At 31.1% G+C, this 14,112-nt stretch overlaps 1 protein-coding gene across 1 annotated transcript in view; it reads left to right on the forward strand.

Moving 5' to 3' along the window:
- Window positions 1-14,112, forward strand: part of MCU (mitochondrial calcium uniporter) — a 175,337-nt gene that overhangs the window by 25,588 nt on the left and 135,637 nt on the right. Inside the window, exon 2 of the mRNA XM_088195422.1 lies at window positions 11,404-11,494. Within this exon, the coding sequence (XP_088051548.1) occupies window positions 11,404-11,494 (91 nt within the window). The remainder of the gene's footprint in view (window positions 1-11,403; window positions 11,495-14,112) is intronic.

The following is a 14,112-nucleotide window of genomic DNA, read 5'->3' on the forward strand; positions in this document are numbered from 1 at the left end:
ATATTACCGGACTCAACAGTGCTGTCACACAGTAATAATTGTCCGGATTTGTCCATGTTTCCGTATAAAGCCATTGTTTTATTCTACTTACTTATGCGAGTCTTCGTTCTCCGCTAAAAGTTGATTAATAATAAAATACTTTCATATTGTAAAGTACTTTTGTATATATTCACAATTTAAAATTATTTTGTACATGTATGCTCTTGATATTGAACAAAATGTAATATATTGTTGTTAAAAGTTCGGTCCCTATTAAAGATACATATTCTAATTACAAAAAATGATTAAATAATGTATGTTTTGACTTATTCCATCATTTTATATGAGCGTAACATTTACTGTTTTATCGGGATCGAAGGACCAGTGAAACACTTTGATCAGCTTAAATATTTTTTTTTCGTTGTAATTCATACTTTATATTACGTAGAATCATCCCGCATCTGATCCTGTCAGACGTTAACGGTAAAAGCACGAGTTTAAAGCAAATAACTCGATGTATATTGACGTCAATATTATTGATCATTACTTAATGGACATGTCCCAAATAAATCTGAACAACAATAATATTAACAAGTTTTTAAATTAAAAAAATACTCAACCTTGAAATATTCCATATCCACAAACCATAATAAAAGTTTGATATATACAATAAAATACAAATAAAAATATATCCATACATTTCATGAGAAAACTTGTATAAATTGAAGGCTTGTACTGCATATTTAATTCGTTCCATGAATCAGTTTGTAGTATAAAACGCGACCTAATAATCACGCGTTTATTTTTGTATAGAAGGTAAAGTTATTTATATATTAAATTATGATAATTCGCAATAATTTTTATTCCGTGCAATTTGCATACTTATTTTTATATACATACGTGATAGCATTGTCTGTGTATTTTAGAATCTAGTCGTCACTGATGGTCGGGTTGAATTTTAGACTTCGTATATGGTTGCTGTAAAGTGGGAAGCGGCTGTTTTTCGGTCTTTGCTCGGCGTAACTACGCTTGGTGTCAGTGCAATGAAAGTTCTTGATTATTGTGTTTTATTTATACGCGCTTATATTTGCTGGTTGAAACAGAGAAGGTTTTTTTGCTCTGCCTACTTTTGACGCCTAGATAAAATTCGACAATTTGAGTGTGGAATTATTGCAACCAACCAAACACGAAAAACCATTAACCGAATCCGTCTGAATTTATGATTGTCACGAGCGCCAGCGAAACAAAAATGCACTCGCGGGCAAGATTATCAATTTTGTTTATTACGCTTTTAACACGTATTTTCAAAGTATTTTCTCACGATAGTCGGGAGGTCCTGAAATTAATTAACTGGTATCGTACCATTCACAAAAGGCCACTATTTATTTATATTCAACCGCGTTGAAAGTATATTTTAAAAGAAAAGCATAGTTTTATTACATTTAAAAAACCAGACAAATTTTTCAGCACTTCTACTTTTCCCTACCATATGACACAGTAACTGTCAGTTCTCCTAATAAGGTTCTCATACTACAGTATGATTGTTTTAAATTCAGATTCTTCAGAGCTGGCTCTACATTTTTTTATTGCAAGTCAGCATATATGTGTTTTGATTTATTTGTTGGTCGTATATTCTGCCATATACATTTGGCGGATCTACAGTAACATAATTTTTTTTTATTTAATGATGAAGTTTCTAAAGGTAGTTAATTTGTTCATTTATTTTCAATGGTAACATTATTGATTCTTGTTTTCAGAAATGGTTCTAATGGTGGATTTTTTACTTTTTCTAGCTGTGACTCATAAATGAGTCACCCCTTATCTCGTTGTGAGAATTTATTTTTTCCCTCCTTGTGGCTGTCATAACTCTATATTCAATTGACAGATCAACTAGCATTACTCATTTTTTTTGTTTGGTAATGCTGTTTTTCTTGGTTTCAATTTTTATTTTAAGTACATTTTTTATTAATACTTCCACTCAGGATTTTTTAGATTAAAAATGTAGTCATTTAAAATAGCTATCTTTTTTATTTTTTCAATCGATTTTGACCCTAAACGGCCGTCTTCATAGTAATTAAAAATTTATGCCTAAAAACAGTGACGATGGGGGTAATAACGTAACGGTAATAACATTTTTTTTGTTTAAATTATCAAAAATGCTCGTGTTCCTCAACAAAATATTGTGAATCTTGCATCACAGTTTGAAGCTTTAAAAATCTGGTCACCTCATAATATAACATTAAATATATATACTTATATAAATAATGATAATTGGTATTGATTATAATATATTTTATTGTGTTATATGATCATTAAATAAATGAGGTCGTACTATTCCGCGAGGTTTAAATTGAAATTTCTGAGAAATGTGAATTTAATATTGACCACTGCGGTTCAATGAATTATTCAACGATTGTGTGGAACGTCTCGGGGTTCGTGCTTTAATTGAAAATTTTCCATATTTAGTTGTTAATAATATAATATGTACCTACGTTTGTATGATTATAGCGGTATAGAGATTTTGTTTGAGGATATAATTTACAATATAGCGACGAACACGCCAGTCGTAAAGAAGTTTTGTTGTCAAGTTTAACTTGGTTTCATATGTATCAAACATAACATCACTGCTTTGTGATAATCAAGCAAGTTTGTTGTTGTGTTATACAAATGTCGTATAAAATATATTTGACATTTTCTAGAGGTCTTTAATTAAGCATAATGAACCCTTCGTTTTCTGTCGGTACTTGTAACGTCAAACGATGAGGGATCGATTCCCTAGCGTAAAGAATTGAACGCCAAGATTTGTTAAGCTTTATAAATGATGTTAAGGGCTTTGTTACTTCTCATTTTTAGTAGACTGTCGATTTCCGACATATTTCATGCGATTACATCATAAAGAAATTTTGATGTATTGTCTGGGATGGGCGTATTGTAAATGTTGACCATTTGCTATTACTTTAATAAACTACTTTAACTGCATTGTATTGTGCATGTAATAATGCCCACATTATACGTAAACAAGATAAACGATCCAATTTTCGCTAATCATCGTTGCGAGCTCTGGGATTTGATTGATTGCTGTTTTTAACGCTTACCTTTATTTAATCGTACTTCGTAGTAAATGCTTATATTATCATTGTGATTGATGTTTTTCCTCTGTAGAATTGTATTGATTTATTACCTTTTATGAAGTATATTATATTACAAATACTAGGATAAAATGTTTCATCTACAATAGGGTAGTGCTATCGGTCACAAGTTTCACCCTTAAAGTTTTTGTGTTTGTATTTAAGAATTAATTATTTTTTAATGAAAGAAAATTTTATATTCTAAAGACGCGATACTCAAAAGTAATTACATTGATTGCGAAAAATTATAATTTGAACGAGTTTCGTGCTTTTAAGAGTTAAACTTTTGATGAGTTTAGGGCTTAACGGATTATACGACGAAAACGTCTGATTTTTAGCATATTTTTGTTTTTACTTATTTATAATTATTATATATTTTTAACGAATATCATTAGGCGATTATGGGAGCTAACATTAGGCACGCGTGTCGTGAAAAAAGCTCTCGACAGCTTGACAGGTAATAAATTGCCGAGAGTTTACCACTATTTTTATGCTTAGAACATTTTGCAGATTATTGTAGCGTGTTTTCTGATAAAATTTGAATCGATAGTCGATTCATCTCAAATTGTATGCGGTAGTGTTATGTGGGCTTTATCATTTAATTTGTCTTTGTCGAGACAAGCGAAGCTTTCGTTTCAGAGACGAGCTTTCGAGGTATATCGATGGAAATTTTCTTTGTGCGCCACGGTTGATGGAAACAATACAAAAGGATGAAGGAGAGCTGTATAAATATTTATCTATCGCTTTTTATATATATATTTATACTATATATTTATAAATGATGTAAGATTTTTAAAAGCTCGTCGCTTCGTCGCTCGATTGTTTTTCTTTCGATTGTGTTTTTTCTCCGTGTTAAATTTAAGTATCTGAAATAGTCCATAAAGTATTACTAATTCGGTTCGAAGCCCTAAATAAATGTTGACTCGTTAATACAAGTTTGTGTATATATTTATATATATTAATAACGCGGAGAGGGTTGTAGAAGCATGGCGTAAGTGTGTAATGAAACGTTATTATTTTTTTCCAGGCCTTCGTGTGGAAATTGAAAGTTTTTTTGTAAAGTCAACTTTTCCATTATGCCGCCGTCGACGTTACCTTCACGAGCTTTTAACAGTTTTTTTCTGGTTTGTTTCGGTTTTTCAATTTTCTTTTTGATGGTTGGTTTCATTCTCGACGTTTTAACTGTCACGCTAAAATAATTATAGTGAAGTAATAGAGTTATACATTTATTATTGTTTTATAAATGTACAAAGATAAGTCAACTAAAATATTTAAAATTGCTTCGAACACAAATATGGTTCAGTTCTTTATTGTCTAGCCAATATCGATGATTTGGGGGTGAAAATAGAATATTTTTTTGTTAATAAAACTTGTTAGGCGCAACTATAGTTTAAACATCGTTAAGATCGCCATTGATGTAAATTAAATAACGTGTTTTAAGGTTCGGTACATACATCAGAGTAATGATACGCGTTCCTTTGTATTTGGCACCGACCATTCAGTTTTGTTCAGCACTTTTTTTAAATCATTCAATAGTTATCCGTGTTATTCATTGCGTGCACCACTGCCGTTACCGGTAATAAGGCCCTACGAGTCCAACCCTTATGGGTGGCTACCCAGCTTGTCCCCCACCCCCCGTAGTACTAAGTATGTTATTGGAGATATATCAGTATATCTACCGAGAGCTCAGGAAGACGTGCTCTCGCTGGCTGGCCGGCATTGCATTGCACAGCATGCATTGTGTATCATACTCGTAACAGCACCACCCCCCAGATCTTACGGGGGGTGTTTATACTGCTTCAGTCGCAGCCTTAGCCCTCGGACCCCAGGAGGGACCGTGGCCTTTGGCCCGTTTGCGTTACTCTGCTATGCTTTTTCCGCCAATCAATTGAACCACTGTTCCATACACTGTTTGAGGGATTTAGTTATGCTATTGAATCTGAAGAGCTTACAAATATTAAAATATAGCTATAGCACGTGAATTCAGAATTGTCATTAAATAGAAACAGAAATTTGAAAAAAAACGATAAAAAAACTGGACACCCTTTTTGTAATTTGTCCTACAATCAAAAAAGGGCGGAAAATAAAATCTATTATGGTGGTGGCCATAGATGCATATAAATACGGAAACACGGGAAACTAATAATCACTTTCTCGCAGACAATCTGAGAATTTCTCGGAGACTTTTTCTGATACTTAAACACTCACTTCATCTCTAGGTTATCAGAACCGCCACTTCTCTCTTCGCATTCCCCGGTCCAGCTCGACGGACACTTCCTACGTGTTGTGCAATAAATTAAATAACAAACTTTGTCTTAATAAAACATACATACGTTCAGATACGTGATCGTTTATATAACGTTAATCTAAATAAAGCAGTTTTGTAGGCTTATGGCCATAAACTAGTCCACTCGGTCATGTATAAAGTTTTAATTAAAATTAACTAAAAAACTTGCTGCATATTACGTGTTAAAAGCGCAATAAACAAAAATGCTATTAGTCTTAACGACCCGCTGACAATTGCTATTGTTATTTTGTACAAGACAATCAGAAGTTCTGAGGGATTAGCTAAAAGCATTTCAAACTGCCGTTTAATGCATTTAAAAATGCAAGTAATGCTGTCGCGGCGAGAGTAGGCGAGCAGAAAGGCGAGCACGAAGCATATATATATTATAAATAAGCGCATACATATGGTCAAAATAGCATAGTTTATGGGCTTAGATCTTCGCAGCAGACTCAAATTTATATTTTTAAAAATGCGCTATTATTAAAAAGCTGCAAAGTGACGTATGATATATTAATTATAAATGACAATATACATAATAGTTTGTAAAAAATAAAATATGTCATCGATTCTCAAACTTTTAGTCTGGTGGTTAAAACTTATTTGTAGTCATACTTTACGTCTGATTGACTTATCCAGTTGGTACTAATTTATATACAAAAAAATACATACTTGTTTTTTTCGGAATTCACTTCCTTCAACACTTCCATTTGATATCTTAATTCGAACTCCAGAGAGTAGAGTAGACCGAAGAAGCACTCTAAAAATTGTTGCACATTAATGATACTTTTTAAATTAATAAATTTGGTCAGGACAAACTGTGTCGCAACGATCACGTGTGGTCCCGACGTATAATATGATTTAATTAATATCTATATAATGATATTTTGTTTCTTGATACCTATGTGTATTAGTTTATCGTAGCTTTTACAACGGATATTGAAATATATTTATTTATATAATATTTATCTATTAATTTAGATATATTATTATACAAAATGAAATATTTTTTTTACCTCCTGCCTGAAAAGAATTCGTCAATATTTTTTATCCCATCTGGCCATTAAACCGCCTTGTCAGCCGGTTTATGACATCCAGAAATTGCCATGTGCGCCTATTTCAAGGCATACTCGAGTAAAAATTCAAATCAACCCCAAACTCGAGTGTTTATATTATATTTTAAAAATTGAATATTATATTGAAGTTAATGTCACAAAAATGGTATTGTACTAACTGAGCCAGAGAGACAAACTATTGCATAATTCTCACTTATTTGCGCCCGTGAATCATTAGGACCAAAATGCACCAAACATTCGAGTCCTCTCAATTATAATTGTAAAGCAATTGGTACTTTAATTATCAATTATTACAGCAGTATTAAATGTTTATTTTATTTGTATTTATATAAATGTGAATGAATTTCTATCTTTAACTCGTTACTTTTTTCTTCGCAACTATTTTTCAATTTTGTTTACTTCAACCGCCACATGTTTCAGATGCCACATTAATTACTGGTCGTACTTTCAAATAATTTATTTCATTTGTTTATAAGTGCTTGGTTACATGTATTATTTATATTTTCAATAATATTTAACGAGCATCAGTTAAAAAATCACTACAATATTAAATCAAGAATTCGGTGAGTGTGTAATAAATATTTATTGCGAATCCACCGCTGTAGTATGACAAAGCGTTACAACGGTGTAAACAATCAACACATACGAATAAGTGTAGTAACATACCAGTCTTGGAAACGGTGATATATATTTTATTAATTGTAATATATTGTTTCAAAGCTTTTAATTGCTAGATGTCACCGTGCAGCTTATTATAAATATTATAAATAAAAATTTAATTATAAAGCGGAAATCGAAACCATGGCTCTAAATTTTTAGTTCAATATATTTTAATAAATTATAATATATACCTACAGAAATCTTTTGTTAGATATAAATAATTAAAAAAAAATATTATAAAATATTCACGTATACAGAGATTTTTTAAAGTAATTTAATGGAAATGAAGACCAATTTCGTATTGCGAGAAATTACAGAGAGCCTCGTCTGTTAATTACATGCTTCGCGAGAAATAAATTCTTTAACGTTTCGTCGGCGGTGAAAATTCCGACGTTTTTTTCATTCGAACATTTCAGAAGGAAAACTCTATTTAGGTCTTTATTTTTGGGCTTTGTTCAGAATTTTGCTTCCGAACAAACGCTCGGTTAGGTGGGAATTGTTTTACTGTCGTGGGAAAGTTGGTTTTATTGTCATTTCACACGTGTCTCGGATTTATTATTCCCGTTTTTTATTACCTGATCGTTATGGGTACTTTTGAAAGAAAATAAAACTTTATAGACGTCGACTGCGATTTTGATACATTTTTAAGGCGCCGAGTGACTGACCTGTTCACATTTTATGTTGTAAACAGTTAATTTTTATGTAACCCTATATTTCATTGTATAAATAGCGAGTGACCTGAATAGATACAAATCAGAAGGCGCAATATCCGGATAGCGTGATGGATATCAAGACGTACTATTTAAAAAGTAGCTTAGAAGTATGGTCTGAAGTAAACCAACGCAAATATGTATTATATAGTATATATTTTTTATTGAATGACGTAGTTATAAGTTCAGTGAAATACATTATCTTTGCTTTTGATCTCCGCAGTCTCTGGATCTGACTTTACTTTAATATTTTCTTGTTAAGTTGCTCACGTATGAACTTTACTCGTTTCGCGATTAAGAAACGTATCGCGCTTTTCCGCATACGGGAAACTCGTAAACGTCTCTCTGGAGATTTCGTTATTTATTTTGTAATTTATCATAATTATATATGAAGTTTGTCTTGAAAGTCGTTTAAAAAAGACAATGCGAATAATATATAATATGCGAAAAAATTAAAACCGCTTAAATTTTGATTTGTTTTTAATAATAGCTTACTAGATTAGTTTACTAAAAATTGTATTACATACAATTTGTAGGATATTCATCTCTGTGATAGCACAATTACTGGTAGAATGAGACTAAAATGCGACCGCAATACAACAGCTTTTACATACATAGTAGAGTAGAGTAGTAGCAGCAGACAGTTTTACTTCTAAATTAGCTGATCGCTTATTATATTTATTAGTTTTAATTTAATTAGTTTTAAATGTAAAATATAATAAAAAATATTTACATAAAACAATATTAAAAAGTAACACAGAAAACTAGTATTTATTATACTTCTGTGGATTATCCATGCAATATTATTATATAAATCAACATCCTAGTACAATAATATTTTAAACACATTCTATAATATAATTGAAGTGTACTTGTACTGTAGTTGATTGCTCAAATAGGAGGTGAGTCTGAGGTCGTAGAGGTCCGTGTAGCGATTTTTTTTATTATTTGTATTGTATTAAATATTTTTGGATGTACAAACATATTATAAGCTTCACAAAACATAAGGTAAAAGCTAAGCAATTTTATTTCAAATTATATGCTCTAAATAATTAAAAACATTATGTAAGAGCTCTCGTTTTTCTATTATTTTTTATTTTCTGAATTAATTTTAATAATGAAATTACTTACATATCTGACGTTGTTATATTTGCGTTTTCACCATTAAAAGGCTTTTTATTACAGGGTACGGAAAAATCATCACCCGCAATTTACCACCAGCAATTAATTAATCGCTGCGTCAATTGTTTGCATTATCAATTTATAGCCTACAAATGATATTTTATCGCCAGGTAATACATACCATTTATATACATTTATTGGTTATTTTAAATTGAAAATAAGTTTTTTTTATAAATATTATTTTTACTATTCGCGCAGTGAATAAATGCGGTTTCAATGATATTGACCAGTAGAATTATAAATCAATTGTTTGATACATTTTAAGTGGCCTATTTGGTAGAATTATATTTATTCATCTACTATTGAAAATATATCTTCACCGAAAATAAACCCAAACCTAACGAAAGTTCTAAAACTAATTATAGTTTTTTGCTTCGCATTAAATAAATTCGTTCAGGTTAGATTTGGGTTTGAATAGCAAAAAGCAAGCAAATAAGTTTCATAGACATTTTAGAACTTAAATTATGTTTTGATTTAATAAAACAAATTTTTAGACTAGCCACACCGTCAATCAACCAAGAAATAACCAAAAACACATCTCATTGATTGTAGACGGTAAAATATAGTTGTGATCATTTGTAGACCATAAATTGCTTATGCGAATAATTGCTAGCGGCGAATTGCTGGCAGCGAGTTGCGGGTAATACATTTTTCTAGACTTATTTATTACTTATAAGCATCTGGAAATTCTGCACGTAACAAGTGCAAGTGTATCTAACACAAAATTTGTTCAGAGACCAACTCGATTGACAAAAAATCAATACCGAAATTTTATTAAACTATTTTTTCTAATCCCAGGATTAATAGGTATCATAAATTGTCTGGAATTCCGGGATTGGATTCCCTAAGCAATATTTCAGCACGAATATATTTATTTTACATCTACTCACATTTCCTATTTTATCGTATGTATATTTAAAAAACTTATACTCATACTGTGTATAATATTATATCTGGTATTTCTATGAACTATAAAGCTTTGATAAATACAAGAAGCCGTACATAGCGAAAAAATCTACAATAAAATGTTCGCAATCTATTGGGAGCATTTAACAAAAGCATTTCACTAGTCCGCTCTTGCGGAATGCACTTTTCAACTATTTCATTGTTTTGCAAATACTCTATACGTACGAACTTTTTTTTATAAAAAGGTGCGTTTTAAAATAACGTTTTTTTAACCAATCAATATAAATGTATGTTTTTGAATGAATTAAAAAAAAGATTGACATGCACTAAACATTGTTAAGTACACCCTTATTGTTTGTATGAAACTGGCAATTTTTAACCACTGAGATCTAGAAATAATATGTGTACATAAGTGTATATTTAAGCATAGTAGTTATTGAAAAGTTTTTTTTTAATACTTAGAATAATATTGTTTTTAGTTAGTGGTTTATATTTTTGGTATTTTAATTTTATATTTTATGTATGGTTCTGATAATTATATTTTTAGCATCAGTAAAGAATCACAATGTTTTTACTATATGCATAATTTTTCCCTAAACTTTTTTTTATAAATTAAGAGTAATTAAATTGATTTTAATAACTGATAACATTTACCATATTAACATATAAATTATTTAAATTATTTTAGTATTTATAACGTTGTTCAAAATCTAAAATGGAGTGAAGATGATTATATCGATTGTATATATACATATTCTGATTGTTAGGTTCATTATTAGGGGATAAATAAAATATCACTACCTTTTCCTTATGAATATTGAGAATAGATATATCTTGCCATTGACTGTGTTCCATTAATTAGAAATATAACCAATATAGATCTTAGTATATTACTTTCTTTGAAAATATGTACATAATTTATTTTCATTTTCTGTTGATTGGTTAAAATGCTAAGAGCTTTATTTTAATGGGCAGTATTTTATTTACAAAATTGTAAACACTATCTAAGTGAAACGATCAGTATAAATGAATATTAAATTGACAGTAATTGTATTTTCAAAATAAACATAATTCACATTGATTTAAAAGAGATTATATATAAGCCACTGAGCACACAGGTCCACAGCTGCATAATATAAACTCGGAAATATGAGTAATTTCTGTAATTTCGTAAATTAAATAATGTTTTTCCTATGATATTTTGTGTTCTACTATTTGTTTGTCAGATTTTATTTTGGTCATGGCTGTCGTAAATAACTTAAGGATAAGAAAATAAATTTCGTAAAACAAAAAAGCGCACAATGAGCTATAGATACTGCTGTGGTACATCGGGAAAAAAGTTAACTACCTTACATACGATTTATCTTATTTCGTTATCTTGTTTTTTATTATTTTTGATAGATCGGAATTAAAGTGACACATTTTTGCCCTGATTCTTTGCAACCAATTTTAATAATATATTTTTGTACTTTTTTCAGGAATCGTGGTGCAGAAGGTGGCGGGCCGAATGCATTAGGAGATATTGCACGACCATCGATCAAGGCCCTGTCACCGATGACAACTCACAGGGTGAGCACCAGCCGTCATTGTGTGTGATGGCTTAAATATGGAAATTGGTTTATTCGTTGGTGCCCACCGATTATGTATGCTTTTCACTCAGTATTCTATCGAATTCAAAACTCGATTAAAAACGGATCGTCAGAGACGCCGTTCGGTAATTTTCAAATTTTAATTTATTGCTACGACGGATCTTTCGGAATGTTTATTTGTTCAAAAACATCGAACACCCTGTGAAAACGAGTCTCTAGATGCGCGTTGTTACAGTGTTGCTGCGTACGTTTATTTTTTGTTCCAAATTGGTTTTCGTACTTTGGACGCGGAAAGCTCACGTCCTTGCTATTATGTGCGGCGTATAATGGAAGCGGCTTGATTAACCTGACATGTTCCCGGGGATTATTGGTTTGTTTCGGGGTATAATTTGTTTTCATGCGACACCACGCACGTATGTAGTAAAAAGAATACTACGCACATACGCCCCAGCCCCGGATACCGTAACAAGTTTCGTTTCAAGTCCAATAAAAGAGAAAACAATTAAAGCTGACGTTAGTATCGAAGTGAGTTATTAAACCCTTTTGTAAGGGTGTGAATGCTTTTGTGGTAAAAATACGTATGAGAATTGCTGTTTCATTACGTATTGAGGTAGGATTCGTAGAAATATCGATTGGTGGTGACGCAGGTTAAATGGTAAACATTTAAAGTATATATTATATTTCATATCTATATTGATCTTTTTGTTTTTCTGTCCCACTAAAAACTCGCTAATGAAATATTAAAGGGTGTTCTTATAGAGATATATAACTTTAAACAGATTATTATATCATACTATAATAATTTTGAATCACATAAAATTGACCCTTCGTTTACGCGCGCACCTGCTGAATCATGTCATGACCAAAAAGCTTAGTCTCGCGGTAACACTACAATTACAAATTAATGTGTTCCTGGGACATAAATAAAACAAACTAGCCATTAAAAAAACGTAACATGGATGCAAAATCGTTCACCCACATGTGAGTCGAAATCGTGAGAACACTATGAATTCAGAATTTATACCTGCTTAGGAACTTAAATTGTGAGAAATAGGACGATATTGATGCAATAATATTGACGAGAGTCCAGTATATAAGGGTTAAAATCATTTAATCCAGAGCTCAGTGCGGATTATCTATTCTTTAAATATCGGATTGGGAGCTACACATTTAGATTATCAAGATACACCACTAGTCGGTCGATGAGAGATTAATTTTCTTGTCGACCGACCTCAGACGTAAAATACTGTATAATTGACAAAATATTACTATTGGTCGTAATGTTTTATTTTACCTGCAAAAGTATTTTCGTTTTTGCTGCCATGACTCTTGACTCATCAAAATATTTTCTCAGATTATATCAAATATTTATTAGTATATCTAGTCTTGCTATACGAAATTTTGGATTGACTGTATTTACTATTTTTTTATAATTATTCAGCACCGTACCTATAGATTTTCAACGTGTGCAAAGTACACTCGCTGTTCGCTTTGAGAGAGGAACGATCTAAAGGTTTCCACCGCACTACATATTTATACCCTCAGAATTATTTACACGTTTTTAGTACCAACAGTAGCTTCGCTGTTTAAAAATGCATGTCTCTGGTTATAAAAATTAACATCGCATATTTATATTCGAAAGCTCTTTAAACATGCAATATAAAGTAATTTTAACGTTCTATACCACATAGTTAAATTATTAAATATGCAAACATCATTCAGACGCCGATTTTGTAAGGCATCTCTCACTTGCAAATCAAATTAACACCGCTTCCACAAATTGAACTCGAAATTATATTAATCGTGACCATTACGCGTAGATGAAACGAAACGCAATTGGAAATAAATTGCGTTTTATTAAATTCTGCGCGTTGCGCTCGTCCGAGAATTTGATTAACAATACTAATCTACTGATGCTGCGAAATTAAATTATTCTATCACTCTGTACCGAAATGTGTCTTTTTGGCCTTACGGTAGCGCTAATTAATTCGAGTACTGTATAATTATATTTCAGCTGATATTAATAATTCAAATATGAAATATTGTGACTAATTATTTATGTAAATATTTATATTATTATAAATATATCTGCATAGATGAAACGCTTATGAAGTTAATCACGAGCTAAATACATATATTATTAATTAAATTTATTTATCAATTATTCAGGTATTTTTTCCCTATAAATACAATAGACCTTCGCTAATGTTTCGCAATACGAGCATTTTTTTAAATCAATTTTGATTTGATAAACAAGCGATGTCTTGCAATACGAACAGTACGTATTGCGTTACTTTCTCCCCAACTGAACCGATAATTCTTTTCGACAGTTGATGATTCTTCTTGTAGTGAAGACATACCTTTTAGTTGTGGATAATGCTTCTGCTTATCCTCCAGACCTTGAGGACAACTTACTGGAGAAATTCGAGTTCATTAATATTCTTCAAAATTCTTCCTCCCAACGTCACTCTATTACTCCACCCAATGGATCACTAAGTTTTTTAATAATCCACTTTTATTCATTGAGCTGACTCCTTTTATAGTTGTGTGAAATGCTTCTAAACTTCTTATTGACACTTATTTATTATGGGCTAAAAT

The sequence above is a fragment of the Plectrocnemia conspersa genome, unplaced genomic scaffold, assembly GCF_051122295.1.
Source record: "Plectrocnemia conspersa isolate PC_06_02 unplaced genomic scaffold, ASM5112229v1 ptg000010l, whole genome shotgun sequence".
Taxonomy (NCBI): domain Eukaryota; kingdom Metazoa; phylum Arthropoda; class Insecta; order Trichoptera; family Polycentropodidae; genus Plectrocnemia; species Plectrocnemia conspersa.